This window comes from Penicillium arizonense (genome assembly GCF_001773325.1).
Source record: "Penicillium arizonense strain CBS 141311 chromosome Unknown PENARI_contig024, whole genome shotgun sequence".
Taxonomy (NCBI): Eukaryota; Fungi; Ascomycota; class Eurotiomycetes; order Eurotiales; family Aspergillaceae; genus Penicillium; species Penicillium arizonense.
Genome location: NW_019173301.1, coordinates 47,920 through 72,469, shown reverse-complemented (window position 1 = coordinate 72,469; position 24,550 = coordinate 47,920). Strand labels below are relative to the sequence as shown.

Below are 24,550 nucleotides of genomic sequence, written 5' to 3'. Positions count from 1 at the left end.
TTGTGAAATTCGTTCTGTTCTTTCCGAAGGCTCGTCGACAGGCAAGTAATAGGGTTCAGGTGATCTTCAAATTACGTTGCTCTGCTCTTAGCTGGGAAGGAGAACTTGGGCAATGTTTCTTATATACATTTTGCCGCGGCGGTAGAGCAACTCGCCTAGGTTGTAGCCTTCATCGTAGCCATTGTCCGGTCCGGTCTCGTGGGTGTCAATGCGTTGATACTCGCTTGTTAGTTCTGAAAGCTGCTATTCGTGAGTAGCTGTTGGAAGCCATGTCCGGCTCGGCGGCACCAGCCTCGCCGATTGGCGACGAGACAACCGAAGTGTAGAGCAGTAATTCGCTCTTCTCTCCGATGCGGAGGTTGGAGTCGTGGAAGTTTGCGGGGGAAACTTCACCCGGAAATACCCCAAGCACATCCCAACACATCCCCCATATAAATGCCGAGTCATGGCCTTGGAGTCGACGATTAATCCTTTTCCTCTCATTCAGAAAGGACTGCACTATGGAGACTCACGAAGTGGTCGCCCCGGCTGCTGATGTTGATCAGGTCCTCTCATTCAGAAAGGACTGCACTATGGACACTCACGAAGTGGCCGCCCCGGCTGCTGATGTTGATCAGGAAAAAGCAAAGCCCGATATCAGCCATGTGGAAAAACTACGCGAGCAGCAGGCGATGCCAGAGGTCGATCCTGAAATCGAGCGACGAATCACTCGCAAGTTCGATCTCCATATCATGCCATGGCTCTTTGGGATCTGGTAAGCCACAGAACAGGCACTCCTGCAGAAACACAAACTAAATGCCTTGACAGGCTCCTCGCGTTCATCGACCGGAGCAATATTGGCAATGCAGCAATTGACGGTCTCAAGACCGATCTAGACATCGCCACGGGCACAAAATTCAATATTGCCCTTCTCGTCTTCTACATCCCCTATATCCTGGTTGACATTCCGAGCAACTGGATTGTCAAGCGTATCCGAGCGGGCTTCTACCTGCCCGCGCTCATCACCGCATGGGGAATTGTGAGCACCTGCGTCGGCTTCACCAGGTCGTTTGCCGGGCTTGTGGTCACCCGGATGCTCCTAGGCTTGTTCGAAGGTGGCTTGCTCGGTGGTATCGTGATCTACCTGGCCATGTTCTACCGCCGCCACCAGATGATGTACCGTATCGGCCTGTTCTATTGCGCGGCTCCGCTGTCCGGCGCCTTTGGCGGCTTTCTAGCGACGGGGCTGGCCAAGATCCGATACCACGGGTATAATCGGTGGCCGTGGATCTTCTTCAGTCAGTTCCTCGCTTCAGTGGTCCACTTTTTTACTGACGAGCTAACCGTCACCCCACATTCTAGTCGAAGGAGCCATCACCGTTGTCTTCGGGGTGATCTGTTTTTTCATGATGCCGCATACACCCGCACAGGCCAAGTTTCTCAGCGGGGAGGAACGCGCCGTGGCGATGCATCGTATGATGATCGACTCGCACGGTGCGACCACGGTCGAGGACGTGAACGAGGAGAAGTTTCAATGGCACTGGGTGAAAATGGCTTTGCTAGCGCCACAAACCATTTTCTGTTCGTTGGCTTGGTTCTTTCTCCTGGTCCCATTATACGTACGCCCACCCTATACACGCTTTCGGGTTCTAGAAGTTCTAATTAACAGATACCACTTTTGAAATATAGAGTTATTCCTTGTTCTTGCCCACCATCATCACAGGAATGGGCTATGAAACAACGACCGCCCAGCTACTCACTGTCCCTCCGTACGTCCTCTCGTTCATTCTGGTACTGGTGACATCGTACTCTTCAGACCGAATCAAAGGTCGCGGTCCGATCATGGTGGCTGGCTGCATCGTCGCTATTGCCGGGTATATCATGCTGCTTGTCGCAAAGGAGAACTCGGTGACTTACGCTGGAACGTTCCTCGTTGCTGCGGGCGTGTTCCCATCTTCTCCAATCGTAATGGTAAGTCTCGACCAAGCAAGTCTGCTTCTTCATGATTTCACATATACATATATTGACCACGATCCATCAGGGCTGGCTATCAAACAACCTCGCTCCGCACTACGTTCGAGCAACGGGTATTGGGTTCGAAATCGCTTTTGCGAATTGCGCCGCTTTCATCGCCTCCTTCATCTACCTTTCCAAAGACGCGTATGTTCATCCCCGGGTTCTGTCTGTATCTCACGAAATATCCAAGCTGACTGACTCTAATGTCTCAGACCGCGATATTTGCTCGGCCATTCACTCAGTCTGGCAGCCTTGGTTCTTTGTCTTATCACCGTCTGCACTCAGATGATGTATTGCCGATGGGAAAATAGGAAGCGGGAGCGCGGGGACCGAGATGACAGGCTGCAGTATGACGCAGAGCATCTTTTGGGGCACAGACACCCTGCTTTCCGGTACACCCTCTAGTTGGGAAAGTCGAATTGAGAATGGCTTGACTGGGATTAAACCTGAACGAAAGTTTCTACTGTAATCAGCCGGGGCTGAACGAAAGATGGTTTTCAGATTTCTGTGCCTGGCTAGATATCTTCGCAGAGCGAATAGTCCGTTCTAAATTAGGGCTACTCCTCCTCCGGAAACAAAGTTGTTACACATTGAGATGCCCATGGGCGGTTAGGGGTAGGTAGGCCCGCCTATGGGCGAGAGGCATAATTAATGTAGTTTATGTAGTAATTTTGGTATTTAAATAGTAAAATTATTGACTAATTTTTTAAAAGGTGATTAAATTAGATGAAACGATAGAAATTTTGATTTATTAAGCGAAATATTAAGCTACTATTCTTTAAATATAAGATAAAAATGTGATATTTAAGTGATTTCAAAAGTAAAATTCTAGTGAGGGTAATCTATTAAAAGTGGTGGTGTGGTTCCTCATAACGAATATATATCTTCAACTTAACCACTAATTTCTACCACCACTTTTTAATTTCTAGTGATTTCTTATAATTACCTAGTGGGCAGGCTAAAAAGTGGTGATATCACTTGTTTAGACCAAATCACCTGTAAATAACAAAGGTTAGTGAGTTATACACGAAAATCAGGCCAAATCAGGCCAAATCAGGCCCAATCAGGCCCCAATTTTGGCCCATGGGCGTCCCATGTCAATGTCTAGTTGTTACGGCAGAAGGCAGAGGTGCGAACAACTTTCAACTCAAGGCCAAGTGGAGCAGGCTGAATTCGTCTTGTGATGATCAAGCCTACGGTACCGCCTCTTGTGGATCCGTCACCGGAATCAAGTCGAGAGAACGGACACCGCAGCAACTAAATGAGGAATGCTTGTAGCGCACGCACAAAACTCAACGCGAAGGAGAGGGGAGAACTGCTTGAGATTCATTACAACCCCCCCCAGCACCTCGAGACTTCTCTGTCCACGCATTGGCTTTTGTACTTTTTAGGCATTCGTTGGGGAGTGGGAGATACTCGATAGACGAGGATGAGGTGTTGCTGGATGTATTAGGCTTGTCGCTTTTGATGGCAGACAACTGGACACTTTTGATGGCGGATAACTAGGGATTCGCTTTATGGATTTGAAGGTGAGCGATGAGCTCATTGAATAGTGTGATTAGGTGGTCAGCGGTAAACTTGTTGGCATCTGTGCCCTCCTTCTGGTACTTAGCGCACTTGTTTTCGATCCAGTTTGGGGAATCAGAGTGGATGTTTCGGAGCAGCGTAATGGCGACAGCGAAGGGCATGATCTTAATGCGACGATTGATTTACTGTGTGCAGCGTGCATCGCCTCGACGTACTGACTAGCTGTGGCGTAGTCAGAGCGGTTTCTGAAGAGTAGGTCCTCGGTGACCCGTTTAGCTGCCGAGAAACCACCGCTTTGGAAGACCTGATTGGCGTTCCAGATGAAGTCATCAGCGAAGTCACATGTATACCCACGATCATTGATTAAGTTGTACAAATCCTCAGTCATGTTCCTTCGGAGCCAGGCACGAATATCCTTTGACGTACGATACCATCTTTTGGCGTCTGAATCCGTTTTGTCGGGACGAGGGATATCTTAGTCAATGAAGCGGGCGAGACCGTTCTGGTCAAGCGTCTCATAGCAGTTTTGTAGCCACAGATCGAACTGGGTTGGGCTTTGGAGAGGCGCATCAAATGCCCATAAGGAATAGGTCTCAGGAGCATCGGTGACCTGGGTGATGTTCTGAGAATCGGTGGCTATGAAATTGGAGTAGTCCTCGGCGGGGGTTGAGCTGCCTCTGCAGCGGGTGTCGTTGACGCGACATTTTGGATAGGGCGTTGGTGAATCTGGCGAATCCCGACTACTTTGGTGTAGAGACTCGCTGCGTTGTGGGTGAATCCTGACTGCTTCCCACAGGGACTCGTTGCTTTGAATCCTGACTACCGGTGTACAGGGACTCGGTATGGATTTTGGGTGGATCGGAACGTACCGCGGGCAGGAACGGCAGGGCCTTCAATGGCCAAATCGGAATGTCTCCTGCAGATCGACGAGCAGCTGTTGCTCATGAACAGGGGGAGGGGAAGGAGAAGGCGAATGCCACAGCAGTGACATGGAGGTTAAGGAATCTGGTGAGAGAGATCAAAACAGAGCATTGACGCCCCCGTGCCCGCCTAAGAGAGGCAGGACCTGGGTGTCAGGAACCTGCCATGCCGGCATCCGTGATGCCAGCAACCATGCTGCAGGCCCCACGATGCTGGCAACTGTCAGGGACCGTTATGCTGGTGAAGCATAACTGAATTGTAGCCGGTAAGGACCTCTAGCGGGCAAGGTGATGGGACAGATGGTCAAAGTCAAGTCGCAGACCTCATAGTACTCGTCCAACGCAGGGAATCGTGTCATTATACTATTGAACGCGTTCGCCCCTAGACTAGAGTCCTCTTTCAGCGAATACTACCAGGTTCAACTCACTGAAGACGTGGTCAAGGTTGCAGCAGGTACTAAAATTGCCGGTGAAATTATTTCCCTCCTTGAAAGAGATATTGAACAGATTCTGTACTGTAATTCTTGCTTCTGCGGACTCTCTCTGTCGCTGTCACCTGTTAGATTTGACTACGGACGGCCACCCAATTCCTGAGCAGCAGCTCCCGGTCATATTGGCATTTGTATGTCTGCTGTTGCAGGCCAACGCAAATCCCGAGAGTTTCTGACAGAAATGGTGACGCGGTCTGGATCCTTCTATATCGCATAATCACTGGGACAAGCTCTAGATGCTCGGTCAGTGTAAGCTTCGTATTCTCTATATACAGCTTCCCACATTGATCCTACCTTCTGCATTCGGTTGGTCACCATGTCAAGGGCATGCCTATCAAGGAGTTTCCCGCCTACTAGGTAGACATTGATCCTACCTTCTGCATTCGGTTGGTCACCATCTCAAGTACATGCCTATCAAGGAGGTTCCCGCCTACTAGGTAGACATTGAGCCACCACAACCTATGAATATTGTGGGGTAGGTTTTCTGGGACGAGTCACGAGTGCGAAAAAAATGCTTGGAAGCCGGGGATTTAGGGAAGTTTGGGGGCCAAATATTTTGGCGTTTATCTATGCTCGATTGAGTCTGGCATGAGACTAACCGCCCAAACGCTGGGGCAGCTACATCTCTAGACTGGAGAATGGAGATCGAATTGGGCCCGATTTGATACACGTGGGAGTGGTTTGATTGTGTCAATGGAAGGGGTGTTGCAGCCCCCAAAAAGGGCCAAGATGGATTCATTTCGGGATTGCTCTTTGCACGTTTCAAATCCCTTCCTTGGCACCTCTAACGGGCTATAAACTCCATCCACAGAAGTTTTCACTATTTTTGTCGATAGCCTGATAAATCGCTCGAATGGTACTTAAGTATGATGGATCTCCTGTAAAGAATGCTTGCCCATCAATCGCTCCTTTTCTTTCCCTTTTTTTTTCGGGACTGTTATTGTTTCTGTCACGAAAATGTGGTGGCGGAAACAGACGCTCGTTTCTCTAAGTTGCTTGGCAACGCTTGGCCGTAAGTACCTAGTCTAGTCTTGTCAACACTTCCAAAGTTGTCTGTACCTTTGCTGATATTGTGACCCAGAGTCCTTTCCGTTCTTTCCTAATGATATTTCCCTATTGGCCGAGCGCACTACATCCATTGGTGGTGGTGTCGACCTGAGAATCCTTCCATTGGGAGATTCCGTTACCTACGGCTTCAAGAGCAGCGATGGCAATGGATACCGCCATCAACTCGAACAAGATCTGTCCGCCGGCAACAAGGTGGACATGATCGGGAGTGTCTCCTCCGGCAGCATGCCCGACAACCAGAACGAGGGACACAATGGCGCTGTCATCAGTGAGATCGCAAACTATGCCCAGGCATCTCTTCCCATGCGTCCGAACGTTGTGCTTGTACATGCCGGCACCAACGACATGAATCAACCCAATGATCCGGATAATGCCCCTGCCCGTCTGGGAAGTCTGATTGACGAGATCGTCAGCGCCTGCCCGGACGCGGCCGTTCTCGTGGCCAAGATCATCCCCGCTTCCAACTCGGCGACCATGTCGCGGATCGATCAGTTCAACGCAGCTGTCCCAGGCATCGTCGCGCAGCGTGCCGATGCAGGGAAGAAGGTCATGGTCGTCGATTTTAGCACTGGACTGACGACCGGGGACCTGACTGACGGACTTCATCCGACTGATGGCGGGTACACCAAGATGGGTGATATTTGGTTTTCCGGAATACAACAGGCCAGCGACAAAGGATGGATCAAAGCTCCTGTACAAGGCGCGAGTTTTGCAAGTGGTGCCTGCTCTGGCAAACTGGTTTGGATGCCTCAGAACGAGATCGCCTCCGGCCCTGGCTTTCAATCGGGTGGATTCAAATCTACATGGATCCCCAAGGATGAAGTGGCCTCGGGAATTGGCAAGGGGTCAGGAGTCCGCTTTGGTGACATCGATGGCGACGGACGCGATGACTATCTCTGGGTTGATGACGATGGTTCCGTTGTCCACTACCTGAATACCGGTACTGGGGAAGCTCCCGTGTGGGTGCCTCAAGGTAAGATCGCCAGCGGGATTGGCAAGGATGGCGCCGGTGTTCGCTTTGCGGATATGGACGGCGACGGCAAGGCCGACTACCTCTGGGTCTCGGAGGATGGAAAAGTCACTTGCTTCTTGAACAGGGCGGGTGACAGCCCCGGCAAACCTACTTGGGTCGGCATCGGAGAGATCGCAAGCGGAACAGGAGCCGGCAGGGACCGTATCTTGTTTGCCGATCTTGACGGAGATGGCCGTGATGACTATCTGGTCGTTGGTGACAATGGTCAGATCGGCGCTTGGTATAACACTGGAAACTCTGAAAAGCCGGTCTGGATTCCATCGGGGGAGGTCGCCAGCGGTATTGGTGCTGCAGCAGGTGTCCGATTGGGGGATATCAACAATGATGGGCGTGCTGATTACCTCTGGCTTTCCGAGGAGGGCGCCTTGACTGTCTTCCTCAATGGTGGTATCGGCCGGACATCCAAATGGCTGCCCCAAGGTGTTATCGCGACAGGCGTAGGCACAAGCAGGGAAAATATCACCTTTGCCGACTTGAATGGTGATGGAAAGGTCGATTATCTTGCCATCACTGCAGAGACTGGCGCCGTGAAGATGTGGCTCAACGCTGGCAGTGGAAGTGCCACCGAGACGGGTGACGGGGTGATGTTTGCGGATCTCAATGGTGCGTTGCCCGGCAATGCTCCTTTACCAAACCAGACTGACACTAGTAATTCGAAATAGGTGATAAACGCGACGATTACCTCTGGGTTGATGAGAAGGGAGCCGTCACCGCGTACATTAACGGCGGGGGCTTGCCCGAAGGTACACAGATCTGGCTGCCACAAGGATTAATTGCTACCGGTGTTGGTGCAAAGCGCGAGGATGTCCGCTTTGCCGATCTGAATGGTAGGTGATGCCATCAACCTCCATGGTGGTTCTATATATTGACTACTAGAACAGGCGACGGACGTGCGGAGTATCTGAAGATCAATCCTGATACCGGTGCAGTGGAATGCTGGTTGAACGCAGGCAGCCCAGACGGCAATGACGGTCCCAACGCTGGAAAGGTCACCTGGGTCCCTCAGGGCACTGTTGCAACAGGCATTGAAAAGGGAGCTGGTGTTAGATTTGCTGATCTCAACGGTGTGTACCCCCTTCCTTGTAGACGTCTCCGTACTTTTCGACTAACTGGATGAATGGTGCAGGCGATGGCCGGGACGATTATTTGTGGCTTGATGAGAAGGGTGCTGTGACTGCCTATATCAACGGAGGCGGTTTCCCGCAAATTGTCTGGTTGCCTCAAGGCGTCATCGCTACAGGAGTCGGCGCGTCATCGAGAGATGAGATTGCCTTTGCCGACATCAATGGTGGGTATTCTTTGGTAGAAGCCGTTCATATGGTGATTCTTGACCGATGACTAAATGACACATTGCAATAGGTGACGGAAGGGCCGATTATCTCTGGGTCCATCCTTCAGATGGGTCGGTTGATATGTGGCTAAATGCTGGAAGTCCCAACGGCAACGATGGGCCTGAAGCTGGAAAGGTCACCTGGATTCCTCAAAACACAATTGCCACAGGCGTTGGTACTGGAGGCAGTAACAAGCAGTTTGCGGATCTCAACGGTCAGTAACATGTCATGTTTTGTTGTCGACTTGGAGGCACACGTCCTTGGCTGACGATATTCTGCGGATAGGTGATGGTCGGGATGAATACCTCGATGTTACTCCCTCCTCGGCGGCCGTGAAGGCTTGGTTCAATGGCTGTTCCGAACCACCGACTGGCGGTTCAGGCGGTTCAGGTCCCACCACGCAGCCAGATCCCACCACGCAGCCGGTTCCGACCAAGCTGCCAGATTCCATCGGGGGGTCAGGTGATCATGCAAGCTGCAATGATCTTAAGGGTAGGTCGTGCAGTGTCTATCGTGAACCTTTACTGACGCCCGGCAGCTTACCAAACCGCCAATCATGGGACCCTGGAGTCATCGTTTTGGGATAAAACTAACACGGGTGCCTACTTCGACAGTAAGTCTAGGAACGCCATTAGATTCTTCAACATGGCTATTAACAGATTCCAGATTGGCTCCAAACAGACCCGAAAGCCCATTCGGAAATGGGCCCTGCTTTTGCGCAGCCATGGGGAATCGGACAGAGCTTTGTTTGCACAATGACGACTTTCTGTGCTAGGCCCAACTGTGACGACCTGCAGGACCCAAGCGCACCCGATAGTGGTCGCGCTTATAATGTCCTTGTTTCTCTGGCCAATGTCAATCAGGTAAGTAAAAGCCCGGCTTACTCCTACTCTGGTCGATGAGCGCTCATTTGGTACTTAGTATCTGTACAACCTCCATCAGGCAATCCAGATGAGCCAAACACGATGGAACGGCCTCCAAGTCGCGCTGCAACAAACCTTCTGGCCCGGAAAGGTACCAGATGACGTGAAGGCTCATGACGTCCTCAACGGGATCATGACAGGCATCGGCGTCGCTGCGTCCCTCCTCGGTGGGCCGTATATTGGCGTTATGAAAGAATTGATAAACGGCCTGGCGCGTTCTGTCGATAAGAGAATTAAGTCGTCGGATGAGAGCTTAGCTTGGATGGCCAAGATGGAATTGTGAGCCTCAATCTTATAACATATCCTGAGCTGTTGCTGACCATGTTTAATTTATTAGAACTACCATAGGATATTATCAAGGCGCGATCAACGAGACCGTGAATATAAACGACGGGCTGATGTTTAAAGGAGCATACAACGGTAAAAGTACTGGTGATATTTTGGCCTTTGGTGATTGGCTCGATTATCATAACATTCCAGTTCTCAACCCAACCATGATATCCGTGACTCAGGTGGAAGATTATTTCTACAAGATGCTTTTGAGCTTCTCTATCAATTTTGCGTGGAGGCAGCAGAACGTCTACCTGGTTTCATATCCGATGACCGAAGATGAGTGTATGTTTTTTCCTCTCTCCCGCGGTCTTCTGATACTAATACTAATTGTTACAGTCAACAACCTCGCGGTGGCAGCCGGCAGCAACGACTTCCGTCTCAAGCACTACTACGGCGGACGAGGCTTCTACTTCCAGGGGTAAGTTTCATGTCATAGGGATGGATCATGACGTGACGTGACACTGACCACCACCGTCAACAGCATCCAAATGAGGCCCGCCCTTCTGAATGGAGAAAACCCATACGCCCAGAACCCTCCCGGATGGGGAGTAAGTGGTCCCTAACTTCCCCTTAACGCCGTTCGACCGACCTAACTCTTTCCAGGAAATTGAACAAAACGGCTTCTCCACCTGGGACATCATCGAATCCTCCGCCGACGCCTTCAGCAAAGGCGGCTTCGACTTTAGCATCGACAACGACCTGCAGTCGTACCTCGACACGAAGGATTGGGTCTCGACAAACGCTGCCCGACTCCCTGGTGCTTTCACAATCCCCCACTGCCAGGTCATGCCGAACGACAACGCGAAGGATATCCAGGCATTCGCAGATTGGTTGGATACGCCTGCGGCAGAACTGTTCCAGGGGAGGAAGAAGTCAAGCTTCTGCTTGTGCCAGGATATCACGGACAAAAACGGCAAGAAATTCTCCGACTATATACCTAACGCGGATGCGATGTACGCAAATTGTTTGGGGGATGATGGTGGTGTTGGGAATGTGTGACTTAATGAGGACCATCAATTAGGCAATGAATAGATGGGTCAAAGTAGAGAGTTGAGTGGAGGATGGGTGTGAGTTATATAGCTTCCTACTGGAGCTAAAGGGGGACAGCAGTCCTAAGAAGCAAATAAAAATCAAACTCTTTGAGTAGAAGAAATACTCAAAACCAAACTGTCCAAAGTAGTGACAATGTTGTGTATAATGGTGCCTTGGAGGGCGGTTTCTGACTGATTGATTCCCTCCCTCCCTTCTCCCTTTCTTATTATTATAGGATTGATGCTCCATAGTCTTAGCATTGGATCGGAGCCACATAGTCTTGGCATTGGATCGCGAGCCAATGCCAAGATCAAGGGTCATCTTGGATGATGGTACATGTCAGCTCGTAAGCCTTCCTGCACGCGATATCACGTCATTACATGGTCTGCCACGTTTATCCCTAATCATCGCTTGAGAACGTCTCATTTGGAAAAATGCCCGCAAGTAATTCCGTACATGACATGGGCTTGTGCCAGTGTGTCGTCGGTCTAGACCATCCTTCAGGGGCTATGTGATACAGAGACGTGGATCTACAGAGCAGATATCCGCCCCTTCCTAGGACCTGCATTATAACTTAGATGACCATTTGCCAAGCCATACACCGCTTGGTGAGCACACACTATGTTAAATATCGCGGAATCAGCAAGTTAGAAATTACACTCATTCTACGATATCAAGCCGATCATTGGTCTATTGTAGAACTAGCACGTACCGTATCTCTTGGAATCGACAAGAACAGCTATAGTGGACTCTAGATACAAGACGTAGCGCGAGGAAGCAAAAGAAAGGTAGCTTCCTCGCATACAGGGGAAACCCATATACGTCATGTGGGTCCCGCGCAGACCATATCTCCATCCGTTCCATATGCTTCTTGTATATACCTGACAGTGACGGTACTAGGCCCTAGAAGCTATGTCGGGTTTCCTAAGGGCTAGGTGGCCTCGAGAAGCTTCTTCTTTGCTCCCAGAGCCAAGGTGTGTGCTCCTAGCACCGATAGAGCCATCAAAAATCTTCCCGGCTTCGTGATAGTGATAATAGAATGTTCAGACGGGCGCCTTGTTACACTGAGAGTCCAAAAGCCTCGTGGTGGCCACGTGCGGCCGGCCTAGATATCCTCGCTTAGCGATCGAAATTGCGGCTGCGAGAAACTTGTTGATGGGATCAGCGGCTATTGTAGCAGCTCAGCTGCAACTGTAAAGACAAATACCAAAGCAAGGTTGTGTTACACAGCTAGCTTTTGCTAAACGCATCACCTACCGCGCTATCTGGGGGACCGCGTGGAATAATTAAATTGCCTATTAGCAAGCAGGCGTGCGGTAGGTGAAAAAGAGTCTACATCTAGCAATTCTCTTTATCCAACGAAATTGCATTGTATTTTCTTCCTCCGAGGTCTGATGCGAATCCATGCACCCCCCATCAATTGATATTCATTCTTGTTGATGTGCGCGCTAGAACACCAAAAAGTCTATGAGAGAAGGATTCAATAAACTGTTTCTTCTAAGTATTGGTCATAAGTTTGTTCTGAAATGAGACTCATTAATCATCCTTATATCCCTTGCGAGCATTGTAAACAGGAACCTTCCCCTGACCAGAAACTGACGGATAAATCTCATCTATGGAGAAGTAAGTGAGCTGACGAGCCGCTAGGTCATAGAGGCTGTTAATTTGCACTCTTATGAATCCACGATATAGGTTGGTGCAATAGCTATAACGCTCCGAATAGGTAGGATCAATCATTCCTACGAACCCTATCCTACTAACTATGCCTATCTTACTCCCGCCTATCTAATCCTTAGGGTTATCGTAAGCCCGTATAATCGATTGTAAGCACTTTTCGTCAATAACAAGATATGCCGTAAACCTAGGTATATCGTCTCCGACTTTAACCCCTAGTGATTCTAATTGTGCGTTAAAGTCTACACGAATCTAGTCCTATGACGTCCTATCCTAGCGCTCTCGGACTTCAAAAATAACGCTCTTATATATCTCCTTGATAATGGTTTCTAGGAAAGGATCTTGGCTCGCGTACTATAGTCTATCGATATGATCTATCTCCTAATTGATATAACCGGTAATTATGTCGAGGTAGGAGGTCTACACTCTATCTGATTCCGGGGTATAGATAGTGCGATAAATCATGAACCCCTAGGGCCACTTAAACTTACCTATGAAGTTCACTGATGTACGCCTCCTGTCTTTCTGCCAGGGTTGCTAAGACCAGCGTGCTCGGCGTTTATCGCGAGAGACCACAAACTCCGGATGAGTCCAACGTTCAGGCCAAGAAGGGTGGTAGAATAAATCATCGTCCGAGTCATCCACTTTGGAAACATCTGGTTGAGACACGGTGATAACTGGTGTGCACAGGGGTGCAATGAGGAAGTTGAGTGAAGTGAGAAAAATATTTGGGGCGGCCGGAGAGGGGGTTTGCACGATTTCCTTCCCCCCACTTGCTAAGACTTTTTTACTATGAGTACCCTACAGAGCCGGAATAAGTTTAGGGGGATACTTTGTATTTACGTTGCGTTTACTGCATTTCCTATGGCCTCAACTCGAAATTCTCAACCGGATCAACCGGTAGGCCCACACTGACGGTCGCCCTTCTCTCGCCTAGATCCATCACAATCCTAAACAACGTCGCCAGCTCATCGACGTCCTGATAATGCCTGCAGATACTCGACCCATCGCCCTCGACCTCATCGAGGAACAACCTCTCGACAACCTCGATGCTTGGCCCCTCCTCCTTCACCGCATCCACTAACTCGCCAATCCTCCTTAGTCGATACCACGTATCGGGCAGCAAGTTTTTGGATTCGACCACCTTTTCGTTGTGCGGTAAGATGTAGTGATTGGTATGCATTACCAGGCCCTCCAGATCCATTTCCAGCCGCACAATGTCCTCGCAACTACACTCCAGCCCTGTCCCTCCTGTGACATCCGCAACTAGCAGATGACAAGAACTGGCCACACCCTCTGCTTCGAGCATCTGAATCGCAGCAGAGCGAGAAGTCGACTCCAGGATAGTTCTTAGAGCCAGGTGGCAGGGCAGTTTGTTGTATGAAACTCCGTGGGCAGTAATGGCGTTGAGTGTGCAGCCCACGCCGTGGGAGTTAAGGCCTATTTTCCCGAGGATGCCGGCTTCGGCTATCATTTGAACTGACGTCCCATCTTCCTTTTTGATGTTTAGACGGAGGAGATTTGGCGCCTGGCTGTTTTACATATATCGACATCAGCGGAGAGGAGAAGCAGAGGGGGAGAGAAGACTGACTCGAGATTCCAATCCCAATTCTGGCCCAACAAACTCTTTCCCTTTCCTTTCCATGAAAGGCCCGTGCATCCATCATTAAATGCCCCATATGCAATTTCAGTTCGTACATTCAGCACCAGAATGTCCTCGTAGCTGACTCCGGCGCCCTCGGCAACGCCTTCCATTTCCGCAACATACTGAGGCCAATTCTGCTCTAGATAAGGGTGGAATATACGAGCAAATAGTTTGGCATCTGACCAGTCCATTTTACATTTCGTTTGGAAGAGCATCTTGTAGAATGCCAACGAGCCATGGACCAAGGACCTAGCGGCTGTGCCGTGGGTGAGGCCGATGGCGCGGGGGCTGCCGGTGCAGTTGACTTCAAGCATGTTGTATGACACTAATGGAGATCAGATTATAAAGGTTATTTTTGTGGTGGGCTAGAAGGTATTTATGTGTTCATCCCCAAGGACCGACATTGCGAGATCGGACCGACTTATCAATAATAGGGATAAGCTCCCATCCCTCCACCTAAGACCTCCGGGCGACGGCTGCCGAGAGAAAAAAAAAAATTCTTTCCAGTGACCTGTATTGAATCTAGGAGATCGCACCGGTTTTAAAGCTTCTATCCGCTAGCTTAGCGGACAGTGTGGAGATCTGTGGACTTAGCATGAACTGCTGCTTGTTACAAGCACTGCCTAACCTTCAGATCCTCTGGAGAATTGTGAGCTTTTTTCAAGTGATCATTGATTTGAAGATAATTGTCAAAGAACATGAAAACTTGCTATTTAAAATGTTTACAGACAAGCCTAGTACCATTTATGGCATTAGTGAGCTTGGCACTCGTAGCGTTAGTTGGCTGGGTACGGCAAAATCCGGGGACGTGGACACTAAAGTGGTTAAGTCGATAAAGAAAACGTTTACAGTAATAATAATGCGCGATAACCGAAATCATAACGGTGAGCGAAAGAGCACGAGTAGATGCTATTTTAGACACGATGAATGGTGGACAAAAGATGCGACCAGTACATCAGCAAAATGTTGAATACAAGATTTCAAAACCATCAAATTTTTTTAACCAGTCTTGAACCCATACAATGTTGGTAATGTTACGCCATGACTATTGCCGATGCCGATAACGGAACTGAAAAGAGCTTCGGTAGGCGTTGCCGTGCGGTCGGGGCCTGACTGTCGAGATGGAGCAACAATTGAATAATAATAATAATACACGGAATTTTGCACATGAGGTTACATACAGTGACTACTGCGCCGGGATGTAGTTCAGTCTAATGTCTCACCCGACAGTTGGAAACGCGCTAATGGGTCACGTGACCCCCCACCCGTCGGGTGACACGTCTCCAAGTGTCTGGGCCACACTTGGCCTCTACTGCGCATAAGGTTTTAACTCGGCCATTTCATTACATAATATTCGATCCCTCAGCCGGTTTATAGGGAAGACCGGGTAACCCCAGAGCATCAGCTTCGTAGCACGCTAGTCGAAGCACGAGGGGATGTTCCAACCACACCATCAATTCAAGAATCAAATCCCGTTGGCTTTCGGTATACAGCTTTGATCGATCTGTCAAAAGACAAAGCAACAAAAAAGTACATGTTCGTATTGGAGTAGATGGCCTCAAGCTCGCGGGGGGATCCCACACGGCGCCCTTGTGACCGCTGTCGCCAACGAAAGTCACGATGTGTTCGAGACGCGGGGAAAGAAAACTGTACGTCATGTGATATGCATCACCTGGAATGTACATTTCTTCATGGTCCACAGCCACGGACACGGACAGCCAGAGAATTCGCCGAGGGGTCAGGCAAGTATGTTTGGGCATTGATGCTGTCGAAGAAGCGTGCTAAAAAAGGACTTCAGGGCTCCATCACATCATGGTTCACCCACGCCATTGTCTTCTGTAGACTCTCCCAGATGCCATTCTCGATTCGATTCAGCCAATTCTTTGTTGAATGGCACGCTGGGCCTCGACTTACACCGGCATTCGGAATACATTGGTCCCGCAAGCTATCATGAGCCTGCTCTTCTTGATCTGAAGCAGTCCGCTGTCTCTACCACCGGTCAAGATAAATCATATCCGCGCAGAGTCAGTCAATCCACCGCATTCATCACCTATCCTGATGATGAATCCGCCTCGCAGTTGCAGTGCTGGGCGAACCTGGATCAAATAGAAGAATGCATTCGTCCTTTGGGTCAGACTCTAGTGAATCTTTACTTTCACATCATGCACCGGACGTTTCCAATTTTGGACAAAAATGTGTTCCTGGAGAAATATGCGCAGTCATACCGCAATTTTTCTCCGCCATTGCTTGCCTCTGTCTACCTGCTCGCATTAGAATGGAGGTTTTTTGACCGACAGTTGGCCAGCTTAGCACGAGCACCAGATGCAGGGCGCCTGGAAAATCTGGCCATGCGAGCGATGGACGATGAGCGAAAGCGACCCAAGTTGTCAACCTTACAGGCGGGCCTGTTGTTATTACAGCGAAAAGGCTCCTCCCATAATGACACCCTGCCTGCCCAGCTCCTTTCCCTTGGACAGACGCTAGGCATCCATGTCGACTGCAGCGACTGGACAATTCCTGAATGGGAGAAAAGTCTGCGAAAACGATTAGCCTGGGCGCTGTATATGCAAGATAAATGGGGTCCTCTCGTTCATGGCAGAGCATCTCTTATTCCAACACAGATCGACGGAGATCAAGATACAAGTGACTGGGTCGTGCGCCCGTGTACTCTCAACGACTTTCCTGAAACAATAGCTGATGATGAGGGCTCTGGGGTTGTAGACGGCCCTGCAGGTCGAGAAGCCTTTCTTCACTCTATTGAATTAACGAAAATATTCAGCTGCATCACGGCGACCTTTTGCTCGACTGGTGCAACCAGGAAGGGGGGTCTGCTGGATCGGATCGGAGCATCAGGAGCGCTCGAGCTTGCGAAACCCCTCGCATTGCAATTGCGCGACTGGCACGCGAGACTACCTCCTAGCCTCCAGCTAGACTCCACACCTTCCTTAAAATTATCCACAAATGGGGCACTGCATCTGTCCCACGCGGCCGCAGAGCTGACAATTCATCGCGCACTGCTTCGAATCCTGGCGCCCGATGACCGTCCTAGTCTCATATCAGCCGTTCGGGGTGCTGCTCGGGCGCGCCTTGTGTCTGCTATCAATTTGATTGGATCATTTCAGCTACAACACTTGCAGTCTTTTTGGGGGTTTGCAGCAGCAGCACAGGTTACTTTGGTTGGAGCCTTAGCCGGTCTCCTGTGGGCGACTAGTGCCAATGCCGATGAAGTATCAGAATACGCTGAACACCTGGAGAGACTTCGTTGGATTCTTCAAGTTTGGGCTTCAGCAATACCGTTCGCTCGTGAAGCACTTCGGATGCTCGAGGAAGAGATCGGTGATCTAGCCGCAATGAAAGCAGCCACAGATTGTGATTGATAGCTCTACTTCGTCACAGAATCTGACAGTGCAGCACAGTGTGGTGTCTTCTTCCTTTGGGCTGAAAATCTTTCTGGGTCAGTTAGCATGTCGCGTTGTGCTACAGAGCTTTTATGATTTGAATTGGTTCTGATTTTATCCTGTTTTTCAGTGCAGTCTATTGGATAACAGCAATAACATCACTAGGGCTAAGGACTGTCCTTGCTCGAACAAAAGTCTTACATATTTTCCATGGTTGGAGCACAGATTTTGACTTCATTTTGTTCGACTCGATCCAAATCAACTTCAAGTTAGAACGGAGACCCTCGATGCCAAAGTAAGATCTGTTTCTTACCAGTGAACCCCCTTCATTAACATTTTTGCATTCGTATATAGCTAATCGAAAATACACTCCCGGAAGAAATGTTTTAGCTCGCTCTCCACTGATTGCCTCAACATGATTATTTGCCCGAGACGGCAGCATTGAGGCCGCATAATACGGCTTCAGCAAATCTTCATGCGCCGTCGACGAATACAGGCGAATTGGCACCAACAACAGCAACAGTGGCCTGGCAATGGAACAGCGGAGTATGACCTTGTATTGAGTATTCAAAGACTAGGGCACCGTCCTCATTGCCAACTACTTTGTTAGCGAGGCGGAAAGAGTAGGAATCCATTGGGCGAGAGGGCGGGTCACCAATGTGGCACAGCCCTTGGCGTTCTGGAACGACATGTATATGCGTATCAGACCCAGCTTCAATGGTCTCAACCCCCTCGGCTTGGGATGGAAACCTGTTAAATGTATTTGTCGTTAATTCTCCAGTAGTGAAAGCGTTCCAAGTCATAGTTTGCGGCAAATACCGGAGATTCATCTCTACGCCAATGACGGTAGGTTTCTCCAGAGCCAGAGATATTTTTCTGATCGCTGTGGCGCGGTCCTTCCCAGAAGCGATGATCTTTGTCACCATGGGGTCAAAAGAAGTGGATAGCTCTTGACCGGAAGCTACCCAGGCGTCGACACAAATATCGCATGGAAATTCGATATTCAGAGGCTTCCCGGGACAGGGGCGAAATGACTGGAGAGGACGTAGAAGAGCACTTCAATGGAAGCGCCTTGGTTGAGATATTGTTTACCTCCAGAGGGAAAAGGGTGGCACAATCTCCAATGGCGATGTGCAACTTGCATTTGACCAGGTCAAGATCTGTTACTAGCCCTGTCACAGGATGCTCAACTTGCAGGCGAGTGTTAATCTTGAGGAAGTAAAAATTACAGGTCTCAATGTCAGAGATAAACTCCACGGTCCCCACTTTGGGTTTTTTAGGGGGTTTTAGGGTATTGTAAGGACGCGACCAACGTTGCCACGACTTTAATCATAAATAAATGCTCAATAGAGACTCCGTAATCGCCGAAGTTGGCCCGACCAAGTCGACGCACACTGTCAAAAGTCCCTCGAAGAGCACTTATGTCACTGCACCGCTAAAGGTCAATTCCACCACCTCCAGGCCGTGTTCTTGACCATCACAGTGTATCCGATTTTCTCCGCTTCCTTGATCGCATCCTCCAAGCCAGCGAGTCCGTCTCCCCCAGGAACGACTGGAATTCCTCCATCCAATGCAGTTTCACGAGAACAGTATTTCAAGCCCAGATCCCTCATCTGTTCAGGAGTTGGTCCAATGAAATTCAGGCACATGGCTTCCACGGCAGCTGCAAAGTCGGCATTCTCCCAAAGGAATCCATATACAGGTATCACAGCATGAGTGCCAGCTTTGACTGTAAGGTCCAGAATCCGAGAACCATGAGATAAGTGTCGGACACGGTCTTCCCAATCAGAGGCAGAGCAACATCTGCAGCAGTCACGTGTGGCGCACGAGCATCAGCGTCGGAAAAAATGGCTATCGACTTGATGTCCATAGCATTGGTGCAAATGATATGCAAGGGACTTTCACCGTGGTTGGCAATGAGGACGGTTCGAATCTAGTTCTAACCAGAGCTGGAAACTGGTGTGCAAGAGATCCACTTAAAGACCGGGTAGGGCTGGCAAGCGACTGAATATAGCTTCGCCACCCTCTGAAATGGGTAATGTCGTCTGCATTATCCAGACCAATTGGCTCACAAATGAATCCATGTACCCAGCGTCCATTCTGCAGTTCAATGGACCCGATCCCCAACGGCGGCGCGACAGTGCCCAGAAAGCTGCCCATTTGAGCGGGGGGCATGTTCCAAATTTCCACGTCAATCGATTCTCCACCTTCCGCGACACGTTGTAAGCCAGGCTTTTTTACTGGGCCAGTTGTTTGCAGCGCATATAATTTATAGCATGGTGCTGTAGCTGTGGCAGTATCGAGAGTTGCGCCCCGAGAGACTAAGTCTTTATTCAAAGGAAAACCGGAGAGGTGCGCACCGACCACTGCTATTGGAATCACATCGACAGCGACGAGGAGGCTGGACGATTCTTCCTCGTATTCCACGCGAGTTGCTCCTAATAGACGCGGCGCATCGGAGAGCCAACGCCGACCTAGATCCAATAAACGTCGCTCTTCCCAAACATCTTCGATGAGAGTTATCCCAAATGGAAGACCATCCTCTCGCCAGCCGGCAGGGATAGCCAGAGCAGTCCAGTCAAGAAAATTCACGAAATTGGTATACGTTTCTAATCGACTGTTTTCCCCAACCGGGTCCACTTGGAGCTCTTCGATCGAAGGGAAGGTAGGAGTCGTCGGCAGGAGAAGCCTATCAAATCTTGCAAAGAGCTCTTTAATCTTGCGGGAAAGATCTTGCCGGTGATACTCGCTCTGAAAGGCATCCGCAGCGGAGAACTCTTTAGCTTTCATGATTATACTGTGCACGACAGGGTCTATCGCCGTTGCATCCACAGATGTTATAAATTTCTCAATGGCAGCATATCGCTCAGCGACCCATGGACCCTCGTAAAGAAGTTTTGCCAAAGAAAATAGTGGTGTAAAATCGACAGAAATTAATTGCCAGCCCAGTCGTTCGGCCTTTGACAGTGCCGTTTGATATGCATTTGCATGCTGGGATAGACTAAACCACTCTGGATGGGAGCAAACAGCCAATATTGGTTTTAAACGTCGAGTGCCTCGAGGAACCTTGTTGGTTGTATAGTCAAGCCTACTCCGAGAATATGCATTTTGGGGATCATAACCCTCGGCCAGTTGCAACACCAGCTCAGCATCTTCTAGAGTTAAGGAAAGTATGGAGACGCAATCCAGTGATCGACAAGCCGGAACAACACCATGCGTGCTTAAAGCCCCTCGGGTAGGCTTCAGTCCAATGACATTGTTGAACCCAGCAGGAAGCCGCCCTAAGCCCGCGGTATCAGTCCCAAAGGCAAATGGAACTACTCCCTGGCCGACGGCAACTCCACTCCCGGAGCTGCTCCTGCCACTGACGCTTTTTTGGTCAAAACAGTTCGCAACGGCTCCATAGGGGGAGCATGTGCCGACAAGACCTGTAGCGAATTGATTGAGATTTGTCTTTCCAATCGCGATAGCTCCGTAAGATTTCAGGCTTGCGACGACAGTTGAATCGGCACTAGCGGGCTCGGTGCTGAAAGATGGACATGCGGCTGTTGTATGAAAACCGGCTACCGCAATATTGTCTTTCACAGCAAAGGGTACACCAAAAAGTGGAAGCTCTTTTCCTTGCGAACGAAGTGATCTAATTTCTTCCCATTGCGCGTTAATTTGCTCTGGTGTTGCCAACGAAATCCAAGCATGTGATGTATCGAGTTTGAGTTGCTCCAGTAATGATAGAAGGTGGCTTGGTTCGGAGACTGATTCTTGCAAAGCACGCCATTAAGAAATTATGAGTGGGCGTGCTTCGCCCTTTGCTGATATTTCGGCTACCATCGTCGATGAAGAGGTGAGTGTAAATCGTCGCGAGATGTGTGCTACGAGGTAGGCGAAATGATGACTGATGTCTATTCACAACATCAGGAATCGTTTAAACAATAATGGGCACCAGTAGATTTGATCGAAACAAAACTTCTTGGCTACCTTGGTCTGAAGCGCCCTGAGAGACTAATTCGTTACCTATTGATGATTACAATTGCCAATGATGGATCCCGTTAGCTGCTCCGATTCATTGGCCGTCCACGCGCCGTGGCCGACCGCGCCAGACCGCGCCGACCGCGCCAGATCGCGCCGATCGCGCCGACCGCGCCGACCCGAAGGACAAACCTTCGTTCACATAAGCCTTTTTCAACACAGGCTTAGATTGCAGGATATTCTGCCCGTCAAATCTCACCATGACAGCTGGATTTACCGACTCCTACCAGTCAAGCTCTATTATTAAGGCATCGAAAATATGGTTCAATGATGAGGGTCATCCTCTAAGTGCTAAAGTCTTTAAGCTTGGGGCAGAATTGCGACGTGAGGCATATCCTCTCCTGCGCAGGATCTTAGAGAGAAAGATCCTTTAGCAGAAGGAGATAGAGCAGGAGAAGATATTACTGAGCCATACTTACCAAGTGAAGCAACTTCCACGAAGCGCACTCGACGTGAAGATGATGGGTTTCAATATTATTAGATATCTGAGCAAGGCAGGACAGTGTTGGCCAGTACATAAAATAGGCGAATGAGATGAGGATCAGGTCAAGTGGAACCAATCTTGGATTGAGTTTATTGAAAAGAAAAACTGACTGCTCTCGATAGGTTGAAACACCCCATAAAGGGTGCTGATACTCAGTGATTACAACACCCGAGTTGCGAAGAATACCAGTTTACTATACAAAACAAAGAAATGTGGGTCTTCGTTACATTACGTAGTAGCGAGCGGTAAGTTATCGCTCCATGTCTCAACAGCCTCCCTTGACAGAATCCTCGAAAACCCCGGCGATATCCAGAATCTTCCCATCATACCCACTTCCACCAAGAAAAGTAACCCCAAATGGTAGCTTCACTCCTTCTTCATGCTCCACCCACCCGGCATTGACGCTAACACCACACAAGTCAACAACATTGCCTGCGTGTGTGAACGTGCCAAGCTTGGAATTCAGAGCCAGCGGGTCACCCAACATCTCCTTGATCGTAGGATGAAATGGTACACTTGGTACGACCAGGATATCAATCCCGCCTTCCAAGGTATTGAAAGTTTTCCTTGCTTGCATGGTGTATTGAATTTGTGCGGCCTGATCATGGAATACTTGCCAGGCTTTTAGCTCGGAAGAAAGTGCGGATTGAAAGATAGACTTGGTGGTGGGATGGAGGGTGTCGATATTCTTAACGAAGAACTCGTGACCCATGGAGGCAAGGCGTTCGTGTACAAGGGACGCATCATAAAGAAGGTCGCCAGCTTTGGCGAATGGCGTGTAGTCGACGTCAACTAACCTGCCACCACAAGATCGTAACCTCTCAACGGCAGCTTGGAAAAGTTCTTGGTATGCTTTCGAGCAGGTTTCCAGGAGAGAAATTGGAGGAATGCCGAATGTGAAGCCTCCTTCCTTTGGCCCTCGGAAATCCACCTTCCAAGTTGATAAGCGGCTTGGCGGTTTGGCATATGGATCCAAGGGATCATGCTCGTCAAGTATATACCATACCTCTCGTGCGTCTAGTAGAGTAGGCGCCATGATGGTAATTGTATCAAGGCTTTTGCATGCAGGCACCAAACCCCGAGCGGAGATGGTACCCTTAGTGGGTTTGAAGCCAACGATGCCATTAAAGGCTGCAGGGACTCGAGTACTGCCTGCCGTATCAGTTCCAATGGCGAATGAAACGAGTCCAGCTGCAACAGCGACTCCTGACCCAGACGAGGAGCCACCGGAAATGTGGGCTGTGCTGTAGACACAGTGGGGGATACCGTACGGTGATCGGCATCCCGATAGACCCGTTGCAAGCTGGTCCAAGTTCACCTTCCCAATGTACAAGGCACCAGCATCAAGCAGATGCTGAATAGAGGGGGCTGTGGAGTTGGCGGTGTACGCGAAGCTCTCGCACGCCACACTCGTGACTACGCCTGCCACATCGATACTGTCTTTCACTGCAAACGGTATTCCAAAAAGACAAGGCAGTGGCTTTCCAGCATATTTTTCAGAAAGGGCTTTGGCTGCCGCAACCACATCTTCTCGAGACTGTTTAGAAATCCAAACGGCAGGGTCGACTGTCTCGTATTTCTCTATCCGATCAAAAACAGACTGGACAATCATCTCAGGATCCAAGAAGCCGCTTTTGTAGTGTCGTTGCAACTCAGAGATTGAGGGAAGAGCAGCGTCCAAAGCCGGGGCAGCACAAGGCGGTTTCAGCTCGCAGAACTTTTCTGCTTCGGCAATCAAGTCCGAGCTGTGGCCAACGTATCCAAAAAGGCCATCTTGACCGCAAATGATATCGAGGGACGTGGTCACCATCTGCTGGTCGAAACCACCAGTGCAGTCTGACAGGATGCAGCATTCGTACCCTCGATCATTGCACTCTCGCAAAGTCGTCGTCACACAACACCTTTTCTCCTCGTCAGCCAATGTGTAAAAGGCAAGATTTCTTCCCAATATAACTTACTCGGTTGTAACGCCGGCGAAAATCAAATGCGTAATACCTCTGGCCAACAGGATCCGGTGAAGTCCGGTATCCCAAAAACCCCCTTTCCCTGGTTTGTCGATGACAGGCTCTCCGGGGTGCGGCTTCAGGTCGTCAATAATATCATGACCCCACTCACCCCTCACCAACAGCTTTCCCATGGGGCCTTTGTCGCCAATGCCCATCGTATGGTGGCCACCGGGCGCACTGATCTGTCTCAACTTCTTCGCTGCAGGCAAATCTGAAAGATCCGGGCGATGGCCTTCCCTAGTATGGATAACCTGCGTTCCAATCGAGCGGGCGACATCTAGCACTTTCTGAACGGGTTGCACGATCTTGCGGACAGAGGAGAAGATATCAGGATTCCCGCATTGGATGAAGCCAAATCCATTTGGATCTAAAAAGTCCCTTTGCATGTCAATAATGATGAAAGCAGTGGTTGCGAGGGGGAAATTGAAGGAGTATGGTCGAGCATTGGGAAGAGAAAGCTTGATTGTTGATGCCATTTTTTTATACACAATTCGCTCAGCTGCTCTTTCGTGAAGGGCGGTAGAAAGGCACGGTCGCCAGCAACGATAAAAGGGCTCTGGAGGATATATAGCGAGAAACGTGACGCAAACAGCAAAAGATGAATCTCAGTTCGATCGCCGGGCCTAGCTGGTCGCACCCCCGAAGGCGCGCAAAGATAAGGCTG

General features: G+C 49.7%; 9 protein-coding genes across 9 annotated transcripts; 3 read left to right on the top strand and 6 right to left on the bottom strand.

The window, feature by feature from the left end:
* Positions 1-500: 500 nt before the first annotated feature.
* Positions 501-2,400, top strand: PENARI_c024G04080 (uncharacterized protein; the record flags this gene model as incomplete). Its single annotated transcript, XM_022635670.1, has 6 exons — positions 501-754; positions 808-1,277; positions 1,342-1,598; positions 1,669-1,950; positions 2,021-2,139; positions 2,208-2,400. The coding sequence occupies 6 exons, from the start codon at positions 501-503 to the stop codon at positions 2,398-2,400; spliced, it is 1,575 nt and encodes a 524-aa protein (XP_022484412.1).
* A 577-nt stretch (positions 2,401-2,977) lies between these two features.
* PENARI_c024G00704 (uncharacterized protein) lies at positions 2,978-3,910 on the bottom strand (the record flags this gene model as incomplete). Its single annotated transcript, XM_022635638.1, has 2 exons — positions 2,978-2,991; positions 3,709-3,910. 2 exons carry the CDS (start codon positions 3,908-3,910, stop codon positions 2,978-2,980), a joined length of 216 nt encoding a protein of 71 aa, XP_022484485.1.
* Positions 3,911-3,997: 87 nt separating this feature from the next.
* On the bottom strand, positions 3,998-4,467 carry PENARI_c024G08119 (uncharacterized protein; the record flags this gene model as incomplete). Its single annotated transcript, XM_022635706.1, has 2 exons — positions 3,998-4,341; positions 4,392-4,467. The coding sequence occupies 2 exons, from the start codon at positions 4,465-4,467 to the stop codon at positions 3,998-4,000; spliced, it is 420 nt and encodes a 139-aa protein (XP_022484417.1).
* Positions 4,468-5,890: 1,423 nt separating this feature from the next.
* PENARI_c024G11238 (uncharacterized protein) lies at positions 5,891-10,649 on the top strand (the record flags this gene model as incomplete). Its single annotated transcript, XM_022635743.1, has 15 exons — positions 5,891-5,945; positions 6,015-7,637; positions 7,697-7,861; positions 7,916-8,098; positions 8,161-8,322; positions 8,394-8,579; positions 8,651-8,857; positions 8,904-8,978; positions 9,032-9,228; positions 9,287-9,567; positions 9,626-9,903; positions 9,958-10,039; positions 10,103-10,169; positions 10,225-10,574; positions 10,643-10,649. The coding sequence occupies 15 exons, from the start codon at positions 5,891-5,893 to the stop codon at positions 10,647-10,649; spliced, it is 3,918 nt and encodes a 1,305-aa protein (XP_022484424.1).
* A 2,540-nt stretch (positions 10,650-13,189) lies between these two features.
* Positions 13,190-14,286, bottom strand: PENARI_c024G10429 (uncharacterized protein; the record flags this gene model as incomplete). The annotated part of the gene is made up of 2 exons (XM_022635731.1): positions 13,190-13,855; positions 14,026-14,286. 2 exons carry the CDS (start codon positions 14,284-14,286, stop codon positions 13,190-13,192), a joined length of 927 nt encoding a protein of 308 aa, XP_022484420.1.
* A 727-nt stretch (positions 14,287-15,013) lies between these two features.
* PENARI_c024G05616 (fungal specific transcription factor domain-containing protein) lies at positions 15,014-17,349 on the top strand (the record flags this gene model as incomplete). The annotated part of the gene is made up of 2 exons (XM_022635686.1): positions 15,014-15,056; positions 15,848-17,349. The coding sequence occupies 2 exons, from the start codon at positions 15,014-15,016 to the stop codon at positions 17,347-17,349; spliced, it is 1,545 nt and encodes a 514-aa protein (XP_022484406.1).
* A 494-nt stretch (positions 17,350-17,843) lies between these two features.
* On the bottom strand, positions 17,844-18,296 carry PENARI_c024G03262 (uncharacterized protein; the record flags this gene model as incomplete). Its single annotated transcript, XM_022635659.1, has 1 exon — positions 17,844-18,296. One exon carries the CDS (start codon positions 18,294-18,296, stop codon positions 17,844-17,846), a length of 453 nt encoding a protein of 150 aa, XP_022484431.1.
* Positions 18,297-19,075: 779 nt separating this feature from the next.
* On the bottom strand, positions 19,076-20,160 carry PENARI_c024G09368 (uncharacterized protein; the record flags this gene model as incomplete). Its single annotated transcript, XM_022635723.1, has 2 exons — positions 19,076-19,303; positions 19,459-20,160. The coding sequence occupies 2 exons, from the start codon at positions 20,158-20,160 to the stop codon at positions 19,076-19,078; spliced, it is 930 nt and encodes a 309-aa protein (XP_022484482.1).
* Positions 20,161-22,145: 1,985 nt separating this feature from the next.
* PENARI_c024G02146 (uncharacterized protein) lies at positions 22,146-24,362 on the bottom strand (the record flags this gene model as incomplete). Its single annotated transcript, XM_022635649.1, has 2 exons — positions 22,146-23,781; positions 23,839-24,362. 2 exons carry the CDS (start codon positions 24,360-24,362, stop codon positions 22,146-22,148), a joined length of 2,160 nt encoding a protein of 719 aa, XP_022484511.1.
* Between the last annotated feature and the right edge of the window lie 188 nt (positions 24,363-24,550).